Source organism: Chrysemys picta, chromosome 9 (assembly GCF_011386835.1).
Source record: "Chrysemys picta bellii isolate R12L10 chromosome 9, ASM1138683v2, whole genome shotgun sequence".
In the NCBI taxonomy this organism is placed as follows: domain Eukaryota; kingdom Metazoa; phylum Chordata; order Testudines; family Emydidae; genus Chrysemys; species Chrysemys picta.
This window is the reverse complement of record NC_088799.1, coordinates 63,430,157-63,450,351: the sequence shown is the minus strand read 5'-3', so window position 1 is coordinate 63,450,351 and position 20,195 is coordinate 63,430,157. Positions and strand designations below refer to the sequence as shown.

Genomic DNA, 20,195 nt, shown 5'->3' with positions numbered 1-20,195 from the left:
TACATTGTAATTATCAGTTGAACAAGATAGAGGGGAATGTCCCAATTTTCAACATCTAAAAAACAGTAAACCAGAGCAGATGGCTTTGCGGAGATTGAAGAGCGCCTCAAATAACAGCTGCATTATAAAGAAGAGCAGCCAAGATCTTTGGATGGGGGCTGAACAATTATGAGTAAGAGAGCTTCTGGGTCATAACTGTCCCAGGGATCATGTTTGCTTTTACTCATACACCAGGCTGCCTCAAGCCACTGATTAATTACTTGCTTGCCCCCAATGATATGTGAAGTGCCTAGAAAGGACTGTGGGGAGGAAAAACAAGTCCTTGAAGACACAGAAAAAGAGTGCAGGCTAATTTATTGTATATACTAAAAGATCACGCAAACAGAAAAATATATTGAGAAGAGAAAATACTTTCCCTGTATGACAATTCACTAAATGTGTACAGCCAGGATTAGATAGTTTACTGTGATGGGGAGACGCCCTGGCTTCTCTCCTACAAACAGTCACTAGTCTACCTTCTGTAGTCTATCTTACCTTCTCTTTTAAAGAAACACTCGGCTACTTTGTGCTGCACCCAAGTCCTAATTCAATCACTGTTTACTTATAGTGACAGAAGACAATGGAAGCAGGTGAGTGCACACTTGGCTGCTATATGATACTACAGCAGCCTGTACAGAAAGCCACTCAGGTGAAAATAGTGCAATGTAGAGAATTGTGTTGAGGTCACAATAGGAGTGACACAAAGCATATGGCCCTTACACCACAACCTGGGCACTCCATCAAGAAACTGGCTCTTGCTACAGTCACATGAAGTAGTACATATTAACCTGAAATTATCTACATAAAGATTTTAGTGATGAGGAATTTAATGGAGATGGCAACATGAGCATTACCTCCCAACATCTCTCTATCCAGCGGCGGATCATCATCTGTGATGGAGAAATCCAGAGCTCCTCCTGCTATCTCCACCATGTCTTCATCACTGGTGCTGCTCTGGAAACTCCCTCGTCGAAAGCCTTTATTATTCATGGCTACAACCTCTGAACCTAGAATGGAAGGGAAAACAAAGATAGTTTCATAGTATAAGGCTGAAGACACCAATGTGTACACCTACGTTCCACAGTAATTGATGTTTGAATATGTGCTAATCCAGTCTGACTAGCTGAATGGAATAAAATGGTAGACCTGGTATCCTACATACAGGAAGGGAGGTAACAGCTTTATTTTTTCAATATGGCAAGCCTACATGAAGTATGACAGCTGCCTGTTCTAGCCCAGGGATCTGACTGGATTTTCCACATTTACAAGCTGTTGTTCCTGTGATATATTTCATGCTATCATATGGGCCAGAAACATTGATTTAGTTACATGAAATAAGAGGACAGCATTTCAAAGAGTTACCTGCAGGGTGCATAAAAATCAGTGATTTTTTAAAAACTGGATTTAAATCTCTTTACAAATGAATGTATTTAATATTAAATTTGAAATTATAACCACCTATTAAAGCCTAAACTTACTATCATCTATTAAATTAAAAGCAATATTCAAGCACTACAAGTCTGCTGCCAAAGTTCAAAAAAAGAAAAAATCAAACCATTGAACTGGTGGAAGTCACTGGCTACAAACCAGAGTTTTGTAAAGTGCTAAACCAACTTTTGACAATAGTCCTTTGTGCAGGTGCAGAGACAATACTTTCTTCATTTTAGTTTGACTAGTTCAGTTCAATGACTGGTTCTCAAAGTTGAGAAACAGATTGGGAGCTGAAAAAGCAGAAAAGCTTGTTTTCCTTTTCCACTCTACAAAGAAAAATGAGATGCGAGTGGATGAGACCTACTCATTCTAAAATTTTAAAGGACACAGTGACCGTAAACAATCAGTTCAATTCACTAACCGTTAATACTTCTGTTTAATAAATCTGTTTTAAATACAAAACATGTTGATAGAAATAAGTTTATGTATCCAATATATTTGAGGTAGTTTTATTTTAGCTATTAAAAACCATTTGAAAATGCTGTTCTTGTGCATTTTGAATTGAATTTCAGTTACCATCCAAATGTAGCATGAGGAATGAGGAGTAAAAAAAATCATTTAGTAATGTTGTGATGCGTCATTCGTTTTCTAACCAAAAAATGAACAAATTAAGAATCTGAATAAATGTATGTTAAGCTATTATACAGCTTTAAATAAATATGCAGAGATATAACGTACCCTCCTAGTTAGCAAAAAGAACCAAATTTAGTGTAAAGGCTGTATTTGCTTACATGTCAACATGTTTTAACCAAACAGAGACTAAGCCTCTTTAGAAAACCAACAAAATAGCACAAATGCAAAACAAGATTGATTTAAATTAATTGATTTTAATCCACTCTGGTTACTTGTAGAGATGCCATGAAAGTGTAATACTAAAATGCTCATGTTTTTAAAATGGATTTTGAAAACCACATACACACACTCCAAACTCGGAGGGAAATAGCTTCAACAACAAAAAATCAAACCCAATAAAGACTGGGAATGGCTGAGCCATTACACAACACATTGAATCTATTTCCCCATGTTAAGTATCCTCACACCTTCTTGTCAAGCTGTCTGTAATGGGCTATCTTGATTATCACTACAAAAGTTCTCTCTCTTAATTAATTAGCCTCTTAGAGTTGGTAGGGCAACTCCCATCTTTTCATGTCCTCTGTGTGTATATATATCTATCTCCTTACTATATGTTCCATTCCAAACATCCGATGAAGTGGGCTGTAGCCCACAAAACCTTATGCCCAAATAAATTTGTTAGTCTCCAAGGTGCCACAAGTACTCCTGTTCTTTTTGCGGATATGGACTAACACGGCTGCTACTCTGAAACCTAGAATTTCTGTATTGCCCATAATCATTTACAGAATCCTAAACTCTTCACTTCACCTGAATCAGAAAGCTCAGTAGCAGAAGTTAATACATAGTAAAAAGAAGAACAGGAGTACTTGTGGCACCTTGAAGACTAACAAATTTATTAGAGCATAAGCTTTCGTGGACTACAGCCCACTTGTTCGGATGCATACAGAGTGGAATAAATATTGAGGAGATATATATACACACATACAGAGAGCATATGCTCTCTGTATGTGTGTATATATATCTCCTCAATATATGTTCCATTCTATATGCATCCGAAGAAGTGGGCTGTAGTCCACGAAAGCTTAAGCTCTAATAAATTTGTTATTCTCTAAGGTGCCACAAGTACTCGTTCTTCTTTTTGCGGATACAGACTAACACGGCTGCTACTCTGAAACCTGTCATTAATACATAGTGTATTTCATTTTCAAAGTTCTGGCTAGGGTGACAAGGAACATTTGCATTGTACCTCAGAAGCTGCACATGGTTGCTGAACATTCCCAAGCAAAGAGGGGTTAACAAACCACTACTGTTATCAGCGGGTGAAAGATAGTGGGTTCCTTAGCCTGGTGTTTCCAGACAGGGAAGACAGCAAAGCAATTCATTTGCCAGTAATTTTCCTGAATAAACTCTGCCTTCACCTCCCTAGATAGTAATCCTTTTGTAAAAGGAGAATAATGTAACCGCTCAAACACAAAAAACAGACGTTGGGCTTTTCTTCTCTCAAGTGTTTGCATTCACAAAGCTGGATTCTGTCTTCCATTGTGAATCCTTCATATTGCTCCAACTGCATAAAGGTGCTGTAAGCCCAGCAGAAATGGCGCAAGGAAGTACATGCTAGAAGGCAATTCCCCTTGCAAATGCTGGCAGAATGGCACTACTGCACCCTGTGCTGAGTTCGCCTGTCATATCACCAGATATGCATCTCAGCCTTGCTTTAGGAAAAACAGCACTTCCAAACAGCATGAATTATGCTCTGCAAAATCATTTCCTATTGCTAAGGAAAACAATCCTGGCATTGCAAAATAAGTTGACAAACAACTTCTCTCAGAAAAATACCCCTAAAACCACAGTACACTGGTTAAACTTTAAACTGTGTTTAAACTTTAAACACATTAAACTGATGCAGAGTGCAAGAGAAAAGAAAATGTTATAGGTACATTTGCTTTAGTTGAACCCAATGTTCAGTACAGCCAGTAAGCAGCTGTACTCTAACCCTAACCTAATGCACAGAGTGCCTTTATATTCATAGCCCTCTGAAAGCCCACAAATGGAACAACTTACAGTACTTTATTTAACGTGCATAGAGGAGGTTGGCTTTAAGTTTTATTTTATCCATGTAACTGAAAGTGACTTGTTGAGGATTTGTGACCTGTTGTGTGTTCTCTCTGGCCAAAAGAAGTAAAATAAAGTCTAATGTTAATCAAGTGGAATCCTCTTGTGGCACAGTGTTTACTTAAAATATCCAAAAAGTATTTCTGATTTCCACCAGATATGGAACTCTATTTCCTGACCGAAACTGATCTGCACTGTTATTGTTCTTTAAGAGCTGACATGTTTCAAGCCAGTAGAGGCTGCATACAAGTGATAAGCAAAGCGATCCCTATACGTATGCCCCTTACCTCTTAGACACAAGAGCCTCGACTAGGATGATATAAATGCGAAGAACTTTATTTAAAAAAAATAAAAAAGACATGAATTTCATGGTGGTAAAGGTGCTGGACTAATAGCCCTCTGAAAGCTGAAATCCAATGTATTCAAAGAAAAGGTACAGCACAGAGTGTAGAAGTCCCGACACATTAATCTCTGCCAGTGAGATTAATCTCTGATCTGCAGGAACCACCTCTGGGGGGAGAACACTGCAGTCTGAATAGGTCTCCAATAAGCCTGCTGGCAAGGGGACAATGATGGCTGTATTATGTGGCTACCTAGCCACCACAAAGTGGACTACAAAATATCAACTTGCTTCAAACAGGCCATCTGACAGCTGAGATAGAGAAATGACTGTCACAACCGCCAGGGGTGGCTCCAGGCACCAGTGCACCAAGTACATACCTGGGGCGGCAAGCCGCGGGGGGTGGCCTGCCCGTTGCTGTGAGGGTGGCAGTCAGGCAGCCTTCGGCGGCAATTCGGTGGCAGGTACGTCGAAGGCGCGGGACCGGCAGATCACCCGCAGAAACCCCGCTGAATCCACGTGACCAGCGGACCGCCTGCAGGCATGCCGCCGAAGGCCACCTGACTGCCGTGCTTGGGGCGGCAAAAAACATAGAGCCGCCCCGACAACCGCCCTGGGAGACAGACTAATAACCTTGAGGTCAAAGACTCATTCTCCTAACTATCCAGGTCCCCATTTAATGAGATTTTCATTACTTGTACATATGTTTTTTGGAGAAGTATTATTTTTAAACTTCTATTATTAAGTGTCTTATAAGTATGAAAAATGAGTATCCCAAATGGTTGGAAAATTGTTCTCAGAAAGTAGTTATCAGTGGTTCACAGTCAAGCTGGAAGGGCATATTGAGAGGGGTCCTGCAGGGATCAGTCCTGGGTCCAGTTCTGTTCAATATCTTAATCAATGATTTAGACAATGGCATAAAAAAATACACTTAAGTTTGTGGACAATACCAAGCTGGAAGGGATTGCAAGTGCTTTATAGGATAGGATTAAAATTCAAAATGATCTGGACAAACTGGAGAAACGGTCTGATGTAAATAGGTGAAATTCAATAAGGACAAATGCAAAGTACTCCACTTAGGAAAGAACACTAAGTTGCACACATACAAAATGGGAAATGACTGTGTAGGAAGAAGTACTGCGGAAAGTGATCTGGGGGTTATAGTAGATCACAAGCTAGATACTGTATGAGTCAACAGTGTCACACTGTTGCAAAAAAGCAATGGTTATTCTGGGATACATTAGCAGGAGTGTTGTAAGCAAGACACGAGATGCACTAATAAGGCCTGAACTGGAGTAGTGTGTCCAGCTCTGGGTGCCACATTTTAGAAAAGATGTGCAGAAAGTCCAGAGAAAGCAACAAAAATTATTAATGGTCTAGAAAACATGACCCATTAGGGAACATTGAAAAAATTGGGTTTGTTTAGTCTGGAGAAGAGAAGACTTGGGTGGGGGAATATGATAACAGTTTTCAAGTGCATAAAAGGTTTTTGGTTACAAGGAGAAGGGTGAAAAATTGTTCTCCTTAACCTCTGAGGACAGGACAAGAAGCAATGGGCTTAAACTGCAGCAAGGGAGGTTTAGGTTGGAAGTAGGAAAAACTTCTTAACTGTCAAGGTGGTTAAGCACTCGAACAAATTGCCTAGGGAGGTTGTGCAATCTGTCACTGGAGGATTTTAAGAACAGTTTAGACAAACACCTGTCAGGAATGGTCTAGTTATTACATAGTCCTGCCTTGAGTGCAGGGGACTTGTCATAACTATAAAGTAGGGTTACCATACGTCCGGTTTTTCCCGGACATGTCCGGCTTTTTGGTAATCAAACCCCCGGCCGGGGGGAATTGCCAAAAAGCCGAACATGTCCGGGAAAAATACCGGCCGGGCACTTCCCCTCCCGGGCTCCAGCTGCTCTGCTCTGGCGGTGAGGGTCCAGAGGCAAGGGGGCTGCCCGAAGCCGGAGCGCTCGGGCAGCTCGGCTCTTAAACAGAGCCAAAAAGTCAGGGGAGGAGCACAGGAGCCGGAGCCCGGGAGGGGAATTGCCCGGCGGGGGGCGCAGGGTCCGGAGGCATGGGGGCTGCCCGAAGCCGGAGCGCTACCAGCTTCACGGTTTGCCGGACAGCCTCCAGACCCTGCGCCCCCGGCTGGGCGCTTCCCCGCCTGGACTCCAGCTGTGCTGGGGAAGCGCCGGTCAGGGGCGCAGGGTCTGGAGGCTGCCCGGCAAACCGTGAAGCTGGTAGCGCTCAGGCAGACCTTTTCACATGGCTGGGAGGAAGGAGGGGGAGTTAGGGCGGGGACTTTGGGGGAAGGGGCGGGGAATGGGCGGAGTTGGGGCGCAGCCGGGGGTGGGTAAGGGGCGGGGCCAGGGCCCGTGGAGTGTCCTCTTTTTTTATTTTTTAAATATGGTAACCCTATATAAAGGGAAGGGTAACAACCCTCCTGTGTACAATACTATAAAATCCCTCCTAGCCAGAGGCACCAAAATCCTTTTACCTGTAAAGGGTTAAGAAGCTCAGGTAACCTGGCTGACACCTGACCCAAAGGACCAATAAGGGGACAAGATACTTTCAAATCTTGGCGGGGGGGGGGGGCGCGCGCGCGGCAGAAGGCTTTTGTTTGTGCTCTTTGTTTTGGTGGGTGTTCGCTCTTGGGACTAAGAGGGACCGGACATCAATCCATGTTCTCCAAATCTTTCTGAACAAGTCTCTCATATTTCAAACTTGTAAGTAACAGCCAGGCAAGGCGTGTTAGTTTTATCTTTGTTTTCTCAACTTGTAAATGTTCCTTTTCTAGAGGGAGGTTCATCCCTGTTTTGCTGTAACTTTGAAACTAAGGCTAAAGGGGGTTCCTCTGGGCTCTTTGATTACCCTGTAAAGTTATTTTCCATCCTGATTTTACGGAGATGATTTTTACCTTTGCTTTTAATAAAATCCTTCTTTTAAGAACCTGACTGATTTTTCCATTGTCCAAAGATCCAGGGGTTTGGGTCTTTGATCACTTTGTAACCAATTGGTTAGGATATTTCTGAAGCCTACCCAGGAAATGGGGTGTAAGGGCTTGGGGGGATATTTTGGGGGGAAGAGGAACTCCAAGTGGTCCTTTCCCTGTTTCTTGTTAAATCACTTGGTGGTGGGAGCGTACCAGGTTTTAACCTAAGCTGGTAGAAATAAGCTTAGGGGGCTTTCATGCGGGTCCCCACATCTGTACCCTAGAGTTCAGAGTGGGGAAGGAACCCTGACAGGACTGGACTAGAAGACCTACTGAAGTCCCTTCCAGTCCTACACTTCTATGACTCTATCCCAAGTTTCTAGCCATCAAATGTAATCTCAATGTTTACAGAAAGCCTTGTGCTTCCCGAACACAAAGCTACTCGCCCTGTGTCTCAGGATGAAATCAAAAGGCCAGATGCCTCCAAGAGCAGACACATATGTTTCTATGTTCAACCACATAACAAACCAAAATTCCTATTATTCAACAATTTTGTCTGAAATTCATACCAGGTAATTTCTGCTAATTAAATACACCTCCCAGAATATTACACTAGAAAAAGTACACTTCTTGTTCTTCTGATAGCTCTGAGAATAGCTTTGCGTGGACTGGTACTGATCTTTTAACCAATTGCTGCAGCCCATGGATTGCTCCTCTTGTCTATCAATCTTGTTATTTAGAATTTTAGCTGCCAAACATCAATCCCTGCATCCACAAGAACTTACTCATACCTTTTGAATGGGTATTGAACTCATGCTATAAAGAGACTTGGATATGAACTGTCCTGTCTTTAGATGTGTACATGTGGCTCCTAGCTGAATTGCTCCCATTCACTGACATTGCATTCCTGATAGTCCAATAATAAATGCTGCGCAACAGCCACTGTGTGCACACAGGAATTCTGTATGGAAGCAAGTGGCTGACTTAACATTTACTATAAAATACAATTGAACGCTTCTTTCAGTGATGAAGCTTGAAGTCCCCAGTTACAGAAAATACAGCAGAAGGTTGTTGAAACTAACAATTTGACTATTTCCTCAACTGGTGGGCAGTAAGGCTATGTCTACACTGCGAAACACCCGCAGCTGACCCGTGCCAGCTGACTCAGGCTCGGGCTAAGGGGCTGTTTAATTATGGTGTAGATATTTGGGCTTGGGCTGCAACTCAAGCTCTGGGACTCTCTCCCTTCGCAGGGCCCTAGAGCTCAGGCTGAAGCCTGAACCTGAACACCTACACCACAATTAAACAGCCTCTTAGCCTGAGTCAGCTGGCAGGGGCCAGCTGTGCATTTTTAATTGCAGTGTAGACATACCCTAAATTTCCAAACTAAGACTCCTGGGTCCTCCTGTGCACAAAAGAAGGGTGCCACATGCTTCCTCCCTACATAATGATCTTGTGACCATACATGAATGAGAGCAGCTCCTCCTCCCCCCCTCACAAATCCATACACCCCAAACAAAAATTACAGCTCCTTTACGGAATAAGGTAGAAAATCACTGGAAGAGATACAACTTGACTTTCCCTCATGCCCCATGGTGGGCATACATACCAAGAGATTGCTGGCCTAGCCAGGGGGAAGCCATCTTCCTAGAGACTCTCCACAATCAGCCTCTTCCACCTCTTTCAGCCACAAGATGCCATTTTCTCCATCTCAGTCAACCACAGTGCTGAAGCACTGGATTAAAAACCCAAGCAGATCCACCCTTCTGGTGGCTCGAAGTGACTCAGAAGATAGGAACCATAATAACAAAGCTAGACTGAGTACTGCCCAATAGGAATTTGCACTTCCAGAATGATGTTCTTGTCCTTTTCTGTCTCCATCATGATGTTAACCATGCCCCTTTGAGTACTTTTAAGTCAGAAAACAATTCCCCGGGCTCCCAGTCTTTCTCCTTCCCATTTCATTCTTAGTCATGTGCCAAGCGCTAAAATAAATTTGTTTCCCATCCCTACTCAACTGTTTTACTCCAACTGCCACCTCAGTCTGAGGGCTGCTACTCCTTTTCTTTCTTTACCAGAGTCCCAACAGAGCTGTTTGGTAGGGGTGAGTGAAGTAGCTGCCAATTCAAGCTCACACCAGTCAATCCACTTCTGTAAAGCCAACCTTAAAGGTTGCTCTAAACAAAGGAGTATGTTGAAACAGCTTTGTTGACTACGAACATTTCAAATGCAGCTCTCAACACACATTTCCTCCATCTAATAGAAGGTTTGGCTTTGGCTCCAGAGCTAGTACAAATTACGCCAGAGAAGAAAAATGTCTTTCAAGAGAACTGAACAATTCTAATCCTGATCAGCTGCTTTCATGAGACATTCTTCTGGTGGGGAAAGGAGTGACAGTTCACCACCCGCGGTTCTCTTCACTTGAAAATCCAGATAATTAGAGAGACAGTACTTTTCTTGTAGTCCAAGACAATTCAAATGCAAGTTTCCAAACCAACCAGCCTTCAGAGCACCTGACAAGCAATTCTTGGTTTCCTCCCCCACCCCGCCTCCAGTTTGGCTCATCCCTGAATCCTGTGTTCTTCTCTTGCTCCCTCATCTCAAAGCTCACATCACCTCTTGAACTGGATACATATATCGTATATACCACAAATAGTTAGAATTACTTTGAAACCCTATGCAAACACTAGGGATATGAAAAAATATCAAACAGTACAGAAATCTGTTCTAACTGCAAATAGTTAGAAAAAAGTACAATACAATCACTGGATTGTTGTGCCAATACTTACAGTACCTGGCCTGAAGCCAGCAGAGGAAAGATTAATAGCAACACATTCACACTGCTACTACACTTGTGCTGTGGTTTCAAACATAACATTTTTATTTTCAAAAGGACCCCCAAAAATCAGCTAGTTCATCAAAATAAGTTATTTTGGACTCTCTACGTATAACAGGGGAAAAACACACATTAGAGTTTCAGATCCTTATATGCAACCTTAATTTAGATATTGCTTTTGATTTAAAAAATGAAATTTGACAAAGACGCAATGACCCACAACAAAATTAAAGGTATATTAAAAAAAACATTAAAATAAATTAGCCATACCTGTGATCACAGTAACCTGGTAGCTCTACATAGTTATCACTGTTTATGATTCACTGCCCAAACTGAGCCAAGGGCAGAATGTAACTAGACTAGTCACTCATATCGGGGCCAATCCAAAGCCTATATAATTCAATGGGAGCTGGCATAAGTGGGCGCTGGATCAGGCCCTTTCTGTTTATAGTCAGATTCACTCCCTGGTTCTGAATTGGATGAAGCTATTCTATGTATATTGGAAACAGTGCCGAGGGGAATGACAACAGGAAAAAAGATGGATTTTTTCAAATTCAGTGACAGCTTTTTAAAAAATTCTTAGAGCACCCTAAATTGCTCCTAAACTACTTCATGAGCCCTTTACTTGATATATAGTTAATTCTTCCCAAAGCACTAATCAATTAAACCCTGTACGTACAGGTTGCAGCAAGCAGTAACCGGAGAACAGTGCCTCACTGTAACTTAATTGATATTATCTAAATTAAAGCAGAGTACAAATATAATTCCAAGATACTGATTTAATTGAGTGTCTTAAAATAATGTGGGTTACACCCTGCAGCACACAAACACTGCCAGACTAGTTTTATAACAAGATTCAGACCAAAGGGCTTTATGTACTGAATCACTGCCAAGTCAAATAAAAGGCTCTTAGCCTTAGGACTTGGACAAGTGCTCGCTTTTGCTACTGCTCTGATCATTAGAAAAGTAGAACAGACCGCACAGTGACAGGATAGACCCCAGAGTTTCCCAGAAATAAGACTATTCTTTGTGAAGCGTATCTACCACCCAGGGCCGGCACTTCCATTTAGGCGACCTAGGTGGTCACCTAGGGCATCAGGATTTGGGGGGGCAGCATTTTGCCGCCCTCGATGGCAATTCTGTGATGGGGGGTCCTTCTGCGCTCCGGGTCTTCGGTGGCAATTCTGCGGCGGGTCCTTCACTCGCTCCAGAACCCGCCGCCGAAGTGCCCTGAAGACCGGGAGTGTGGAAGGCCTAGGGCGGCAAAAACCCTGGCGCCGCTCCTGCTACCACCCTCACACATACACTTCCTCAGCCAAGAGGAATTGTACTACAAATATCTTCTGGTGTAGCAAAAACATGAAGATACTGTATACTAGAGGGATAACATAGTATGAAAAAATCTTAAAGGGACTCTGTCAACTCGAAATCTAGCCAGTTTCAAAATACAAGTTAAAGTCATTTCAAATACTAGACCTTCGTGGTTTTAAAACCTCATTATCCTGCGCTGGAAAGTGTTTTTCTCCCCTCCCCACCACTACTCTGCACACAGAGGAAACTGACTATACAGAGGAAACAGGGAAGGTTGTTGGACAGAAAAACTGAAAAGAGAAATGTTACTTCTAATTATAGTACAGTATAGGCAAAAAACTCAGAAGTGATTTTAAGACAAAACTGTCCCTTTAATACATAAAATGTGTTGTAATGGATTCAGTTTCTTTAGGAATAAACCAATTGACCATGGAGGTTTAGCGGTTTGTTCAACACTGGCACCATACATGTTTCTCTTCTATTGTATTTTAAGTTCATAATTACAAAAGGCATTTAACCTGCCACCCATTAGCCACCCAGATTTTCCTGTTCTGGAAAGCAGAACCACCCCTTCATCTATTAGTGTAACAAGTCTGTCCATCTCATCCCTTCCTTCTTTACATTGGGAAATTAAGGTTGCTTACTTTCAAATTCAGACGAGCAAAATGGAGTTTGGTGGCCTCTGCTGATTGAGCTCTGTCAATGGGGGAAAAGGAAGCTCTCGGCCTGGGCTCAGATACTATGACTGACAGTGCTCCGAATGGTGGTGTTAAGTCTGAAATGTGAGGCCACCAATCTACATCTCCAAGTGGCTTCAAGCATTGTCCTGCACTTTCCACAAGGCAGCTGATTTAGCAACCCTTGGGGCTGCCCAGAGTGGACAGATAGATAGTGGAGAAATTGTTACAAAAGGCAAGTATCAGTTGTGTAACCAAAATGAAGGTAAAAAATTCGACCAATTTTGTTTTGCACTTGAACAGGTTCAGTCCAAGTCATTACAAACTGCTGCACTTTAAAACATATGCATGGGTCACACTGCAAAGATTAACAGTAATTACACTAGAATACCCCAGGTCGTGTTGTGAGATGTGGCTTTGTTATATCAAGACAACACACCCCTCTGTACTTTCCTGATCAATGCTATGAAGTGATACATGTGTATGCAAGACTGCTGATCCCTGTGGTTCTACAGCATTTGAGACAGTTTTACTTCTATGTGGCTAATCTAATGTGCAAGATTTTAATTTTGTAGCATATAATAATCAGATACTTAAGCATGTGTCATCCCAGGGACATTAATAAGTAGGACAAATCCTACTGCACATGTGATGGACAGTGATTTCTCTATTTGCATCCTAGTTTCAGCTCCTCTTGAATTCATCACTGCTTCTCACAGCCTTGTGCCATTCCGCCCCAGTAGCAACAAACTTGAACAGAAGCAACCATCATCATGAGAGCTGTTTTCATCCTCACTCGTGTTTAACAATGCTTGACTTCTGCCTAGGATTTGTATTTTTGAATAAATCCCCTTTGTTTTATTAGGTATTTGTTACTCATTAAATATGACAGAAGACTGGATCTTTAGCAGCAACATATCTTGGTGTCTTTTTATTATTTTAATTTAATAAGACACCATACCAATTCTCCAGGTGCAGTACAGAATAAAAACACATAGAAAGGGGGGGGGGGGAGAAGGGAGGAATAAGGGAGAATCCAAAATCTAACTGCCCTGCCAGGAATTTCCACAACTCATGTCACCCATATTGTTCAATGACTAAAAGAGGGTAATTAGAAGATACATTGAAGGGCCAAAATAGACCTTAAGCTACTTTGCAGGAGAGCATTCTAGTCTGGAGGACACAGGGAGAGGGAGAAAAGAAGAGCAGTTGCCCAAAATCTGCTTCTCATAAAGAGTAGAGCCACTCCACAGCAACTACATCCACATTAAGGATGCAATTATGTCACTAAACCTCACAAGTCAGTGGTATCAAAAACTGCTGACTGATCATTTTTACATCTATATAGACACTTATCTATTATTTGTATTAGCATAGTGCCTAGACCAGGGAGCCACATTTCTAGGCAATCAGACACTGATGCAAAAAAAAAAAAAAAAAAAGTTGCAGTCTTGTACACAGGCCAAAAACAATTACCTAGAGTGGGTTGAGGAAATCTGAGGACTCTAAGTAGTGCGGGAGTTGCTCTACTGCACCTCTCTCAAAAACTGACAACCCAAACCCCCACCTAATACACACCACATTATTGGAAAATTGTTTTTTGTTTTTTTATATAATGTGGACCACACACTCAACCAGTTTTCCAACAATGCACCTGGATGGTCAGCTGGCGTTTTTGCCTCAATGATAAGAATATCAGTTTAGTAAGCTATCCTACTTTAAGAAAAGTTCTGGCAGTTTTCCCAACCACAACTACTTTACGTGGGCTGCTTTTAATCCCCAAGTATGAGCACATTTAAACAAAAATCAAGTGGGAATTCGTTTTCCAAGTGCTTAAAGAAAACAAATGACAGCAGAGAGAACAGAAAGGGTTGGGGATCATAGAAACATCTGTTTTTCAGATGGAAGAATGAGGGAAAAGGACAAATATCAGAGCTTGGTGGTTCCCCTACAAATACATCAAGAGGTGGTTATCTTATGGAGATCCTTTACCCACTGACCACAGTGAAATGCAACTCAAGATTCACCTGGAGCCCTATGGATTCTAGCAGGATCAGAGTTTTCAGGAAAATTTATCACCAGGCACTAGAGTTGTTTCTATGAAAGAGGCACTTCAAAAAACTTGTTACTATTCTCTCACATACTCCTACATTAAAGTTGAAATGAAAGCAAAGACATTTGCCATTGTGTGAAATGTGCCGTTACCTCATTCAGGATCTACAGTAGAACAGAAAGATTAGGAAAATTAAGGCAGCACTGTCAGCAGAGTGTAGAGAATTTGGGACTAGGAGCCAGAACGCTAGAGTTCTATTCCTAGATGTGAAAATGACTCCTTTTGTGGCTTTGGGCAATTCATAATTTCTCCATCTCAATTTCTCCATGGGTAAAATGGGAACAATGCTTATTGCTTCACAAAAAAGTGCCAAGGACGAGTTGTTTTTAAACTATGCATTGGTATTAAAGAGATCATCCTGACCACACTAAAATGAATTGTTTCACCAATTCAGGTATTCCATGTTAAATCAGAGTGCTTTCCAAACCCGTTTGCTGTAGCTGCACTCCCCCTCCAGGAACGGTGGAGGAGTTCTACACTGGGATAGAGCCTTGCTTGTGGTTAGAACCTAACAGTAATAATTCTGACAAGCAGTGACATTTTGCAATATATACCAGTAGTCTCTAGACACAGAAATAAAGCCAAAGTCATTGAGCTTCTGACCTCATTAAGGATCTGAGCCTGCCCCTTTAGAAGTGAATGGCTTAAAGGAACATTCAATTTAGTCACATTTTGTCTAAAATGTACCTATTATTCTTCAGATTAAAACCATTAGTACACCTGAGATAAGAAAACCCATCTTTCCTCCCCACCACCATCCATCTTATTTACTTTGTGACTGGTCGGTTACATCATTTCCCCGATACAGTCACTCATCCTCCTGCCCTGCACTTACTCTCACTAGAAAGAAAAGTCATGTTGGATCATGATTTTAAGGAGATGTGTTAAGAAAATATTAAATATGAATTTGCAGTCAATGAAGACAGGGACTATCACATTTAACACGTGACCTGAATATGGGTCAATTCTATTGGTAAGCTATTAAACAATGGTCCCAATTTTCACTGGCTGCAATGTCATGTTTAACATCATGTTAGTTAAGGTGACTCCTCATGGCTGTGTTGTAGTCTAACAGGATCGAATTTTCTTGCAAAGGTGAGCTCTAGATGGGCCTTTCATATATGCACAGGGGAAAACACCCCAAGAAGGTTTTTTTAAAGCACAAAAACTGATAGGGAGATTCAAGAAAAGGCACAGTCCCTAAAACGACAACTCCCCCTCCCCCACCGATAGAGTTCAAATTGATGGCATCTTTCTAACTACTATATCAATAGTTCCAATTCTTACAAGTTAAAAAGCCAAGGTTCTTACAGCTACATACTGATATGCAAACACACGAAATATCAAATTGAGAACTGTGAACTACCAACATTCATAGCAATCCTTTTCTGCAGTGTACATTTATACCCACTTTACTTACAATCTGTGTACATATCCAATTTGTGTATCTGTTGGAAATTTAGTTCAAAGTTTTGACTCTTTGGTTCTTAAAGCTAAGCATCCATATAAAAATGTTCTACTTTGTAGAGGTGCAGAGCACCCATTGAGAGGCTGGGTGCTGAGCCCCTTTAAGCAAAAGTGGCCCAATTTTCAAATGGCTAGATTTAGCTGCCCATATTTTGAGTTTAATCTTTTTGTTTGAAAGATTGTGTATGCACTATTTTTAACTGAAGATAGAAGTTATAGGCTCTAGGTCAAGGGTCGGCAACCCTTCAGAAGTGGTGTGCCAAGTTCACTGTAATTTAAGGTTTCCCGTGCCAGTAATACATTTTAACATTTGTAGAAGGTCTCTCTCTATGTCTATATTATATAAACAAACTATTGTTGTCTTTAAAGTAAATAAGGTTTTTAAAATATTTAAGAAGCTTCATTTAGAATAAAATTAAAATGCAGATCGTATCAATTTAGTGTGATTCTTGCCTGGGATCCTTGTCTGGGGTTCCAGCCACCAGCCCCACTCAGCCCACTGCCGGTCTGGGGTTCCATTCACTCAGCTGGCCGCGGGCTGAGCGGGGCCAGCGTGGAGCTGAGTGGCTCAGTCCACTGCCAGTCTGGGTAGCCGGCTGCCAGCCCCTTGCCAGTTGGGGTACCAGCTGCCAGCCCCGCTCAGCCTCCTGCTGGCCTGGGTGAGCAGAACCCCAGGCTGGTAGCGGGCTGAGGGGGACCAGCGGCCAGGATCCCAGCTCCCAGAAGCTGGCGGACGGAACTCCAGACCGGCAGTGGGCTGAGCGGCTCAGCCCGCTGCTGGTCTGGGGTCCTGGCCACCCACTGAGCGGCTCAGCCCGCTGCCGGATGGGTGAATGGAACCCCAGGCTGGCAGCGGGCTGAGCAGTGCCAGCGGCCAGGACCTCAGACTGGGAGCAGATTGAGCCACTCAGCCCGCTGCAGGTTTGGGGTCCCTGCCACCAGCCCCGCTCAGCCCGCTGCCGGTCTGAGGTCCCAGCCACCGGCCCTGCTCAGCCCACTGCCAGCTGAGTGAATGCAACCCCAGACCGGCAGCGGGCTGAGTGGGGCCAGTGGCCGGCACCCCAGACTGGCAGCAGACTGAGCCACTCTGCCCACTGCCGGCCCCGCTCAGCCCACTGCCGGCCGAGTGAACAGAACACAGGCCAGCAGTGGGCTGAGCGCAGCCGGCAGCTGGGACCCCAGACCGGCAGCGAGCTGAGCGGCTCAGCCTGCCTCCACTCTGGGGTTCCGGCCACCGGCTCCTGCCAGCCGGGGTCTCAGCCGCCAGCCTGCTCAGCCTGCTGCCAGCCTAGGGTTCCCTGGAGGTCCCCAGGCCTGCAGCAGGCACTGAGTGGGGCCGGCGGCCAGGACCCCAGTTGTCAATGGGGCAGCAGCCGGAACCCCAGAGCAGCGGTGGGCTGAGCTGCTCAGCCTGCCACCGTGTGCCATCAAAAATCGGCTTGCGTGCCACCTGTGGCACGCATACCGTAGGTTGCCAACCCCTGCTCTAGGTTATATCTTTTTCTCCTCCAAATCACTCTTTCCTCCTCCTCCTTTAGAGGGGGAGATACTTAAGTACCTCCTTAAAACACAAAACAAAAACAAACAAAAAAACAAAAAACCACACACTCCTCAAGAATATGAACAAACAACAGAACTTATACAATGAATTCCTAGTCTGGCTAATAAAATGAACTGCAGAAATAGCCATGACAACATTGATTCAGGGTACTGGCACAGACAGAGCCTGACGATTTTACTGTACTTAGGAACATTTCACAATGCTTTCATTTTTTCTCAACATCCACTCTCTCTCATTTAATAACCTGAGAGAAAGATGGGATCTTGTAGATGATTTTTTTAGGCCACTTCCTGTTTACTGATTGGACCTTGGAAATAGACTTTTCTAGCCAATTAAAAATCAAGAAAGCTTTCTGGTTCACCAACCTGCCCGGCAAGTTCTGTAACTCTTAATTCAGAAAGGCAGAAAACCTACCCTACTGAATCTCTGAGGACTAATAGTTGATCATTTTTTGCTTTGTATCCACATAGAAGAAAGCTTCCTGGCTACAGCAGACACACCATCAGACTGTGTTAAACAGAAGACTGCATTTGCTTCCTGATCAAGGGTCAAATTATGCTGGTTTCTGCTGGCTCTGAACAGGGTTTTTTGTTGCTGTTTGGTTTGGATTTGGGGGGGGGGGGGGGGAAGGGAGGGAGGCCACCATCATCAACTCTTAGGGTTACCAGACGTCCTCTTTTTCCCGGACATGTCCGGCTTTTCGGCAGTCAAACCCCCGTCCGGGGGGAATTGCCAAAAAGCGGAACATGTCCGGGAAAATGGCGGCTCTGTTTAAGAGCCGGGCTGCCTGAACGCTACTGGCTTCGGGCAGCCCCGTGCCTCCAGACCCTGCGCCGCCGGAGCCCGGGAGGGGAAGTGCCCGGCTGGGGGCGCAGGGTCTGGAGGCACGGGGCTGCCCGAAGCCGGTAGCGCTCGGGCAGCCCGGTTCTTAAACAGAGCCTCCAGCGGCTGCGGCTCTGTGTAACTGACACTGTGTCAGTTACACACAGCCCCGGCGGCTGGAGGCTCCAGCCGCCCCCGCTCTGTTTAAGAGCCGGGCTGCCCGAGCGCTACCGGCTTCGGGCAGCCCCGTGCCTCCAGATCCTGCGCCCCCAGCTGGGCACTTCCCCTCCCGGGCTCCGGCGGCGCAGGGTCTGGAGGCACGGGGCTGCCCGAAGCCGGTAGCGCTCGGGCAGCCCGGCTCTTAAACAGAGCGGGGGCGGCTGGAGCCTCCAGCCACCGGGGCTGTGTGTAACTGACACAGTGTCAGTTACACAGAGCCCCAGCCGCTGGAGGCTCTGTTTAAGAGCCGGGCTGCCCCAGAGCTACCGGCTTCGGGCAGCCCCGTGCCTGGAGACCCTGCGCCGCCGGAGCCCGGGACGGGAAGTGCCCGGCTGGGGGCGCAGGATCTGGAGGCACGGGGGCTGCCCAAAGCCGGTAGCTCTCGGGCAGCCCAGCTCTTAAACAGAGCGGGGGCGGCTGGAGCTCTGTGTAACTGACCTAGTGTCAGTTGCACAGAGCCAAAGAGGAGCAAAGCCTCCAGCCCCCTGGGCTGTGTGTAACTGACACAGTGTCAGTTACACAGAGCCGCAGCCGCTGGAGGCTCTGTTTAAGAACCGGGCTGCCCGAGAGCTACCGGCTTTGGGCAGCCCCCTTGCCTCCGGACCCTGCGCCCCCAGCCGGGCACTTCCCCTCCCGGGCGCAGGGTCCGGAGGCACGGGGGCTGCCCGAAGCCGGTAGCGCTGGGGCAGCCCGGCTCTTAGAGCCTAAGAGGAGCAGAGCCTCCAGCTGCGGGGGCTCTGCTCCTCTTGGGCTCTGTGTAACTTATACAGTGTAAGTTACGCAGAGCCGCCGGAGCCCCGGAGGGGAAGTGCCCGGCTGGGGGCGCAGGGTCCGGAGGCATAGGGGCTGCCCAAAGCCCGAGCGCTACCGGCTTCACGGTTTGCTGGGCAGCCTCCAGACCCTGCGCCCCCGGCTGGGCGCTTCCCCTCCCAGGCTCCAGCTGCGCTGGGGAAGCGCCGGCTGGGGGCGCAGGGTCTGGGGACTGCCCGGCAAACCGTGAAGCTGGTAGCACTGGGGCAGCCCTTTCCCCCTGGCTGGGAATGGGAGGGAGGAGGGGGCGGAGTTAGGGCGGGGGAAGGGGCGGAGTTGGGGCGGGGCTAGGGGTGGGGAAATGGGCGTGGCCATGGCCCGTGGAGGGTCCTCTTTTTTTATTTATGAGATATGGTAACCCTATCAACTCTAGAATCTGAGCAGTCACTATAAAAAAAATGTTCAATCCATAACTCTTATGGGATTAGTCTAGACTACAGTTTTTGGTCATGCTGTAATTTGAGTTTTAATTAAGTGGAGCTGCAATACAACCAAGAACTAGACAAATCCATGGCTGTGAAGAGAACCTTCAAATTAGGAACAGATTGCAAACTGATATTCAACTCCCTAGCAAGCCAGCCTAAAAGAGTACAAAGATGGAAAACACTCCTGTTCATCTCATTTGGCTGTTAATTCTGAAGCCTAATGATTTCCTTGCCAACATCATTAACTATTTCACTGCTGATCAAAACACACAAGACAGAGGCACAACAGTTAGCTGATATCACTGCCTGAAGCACATACCGAATAAGAAAAGGGATGACCATATTGCAACTGTCTGCAGAATCTACCGAGAGGGCCATTTCAAATCACTAACGTTTGGTTTATGGGCAGTGCTTGGTAGATTACAACTGCTTTCCCCACCCCTGATTTGAATCCTGACCCACATTTCCCTTAGTAT

At 44.9% G+C, this 20,195-nt stretch overlaps 1 protein-coding gene across 2 annotated transcripts in view; it reads right to left on the bottom strand.

Annotated features, from left to right (window-relative positions):
- LOC101939384 (H(+)/Cl(-) exchange transporter 5) overlaps positions 1-20,195 on the bottom strand; it is a 112,034-nt gene that overhangs the window by 56,954 nt on the left and 34,885 nt on the right. For both annotated transcript variants that reach the window (XM_042853340.2, XM_065556393.1), the window contains exon 2: positions 894-1,046. In XM_042853340.2, coding sequence (XP_042709274.2) covers positions 894-1,029 — 136 coding nt within the window. In that variant the 5' untranslated portion in view covers positions 1,030-1,046. The remainder of the gene's footprint in view (positions 1-893; positions 1,047-20,195) is intronic.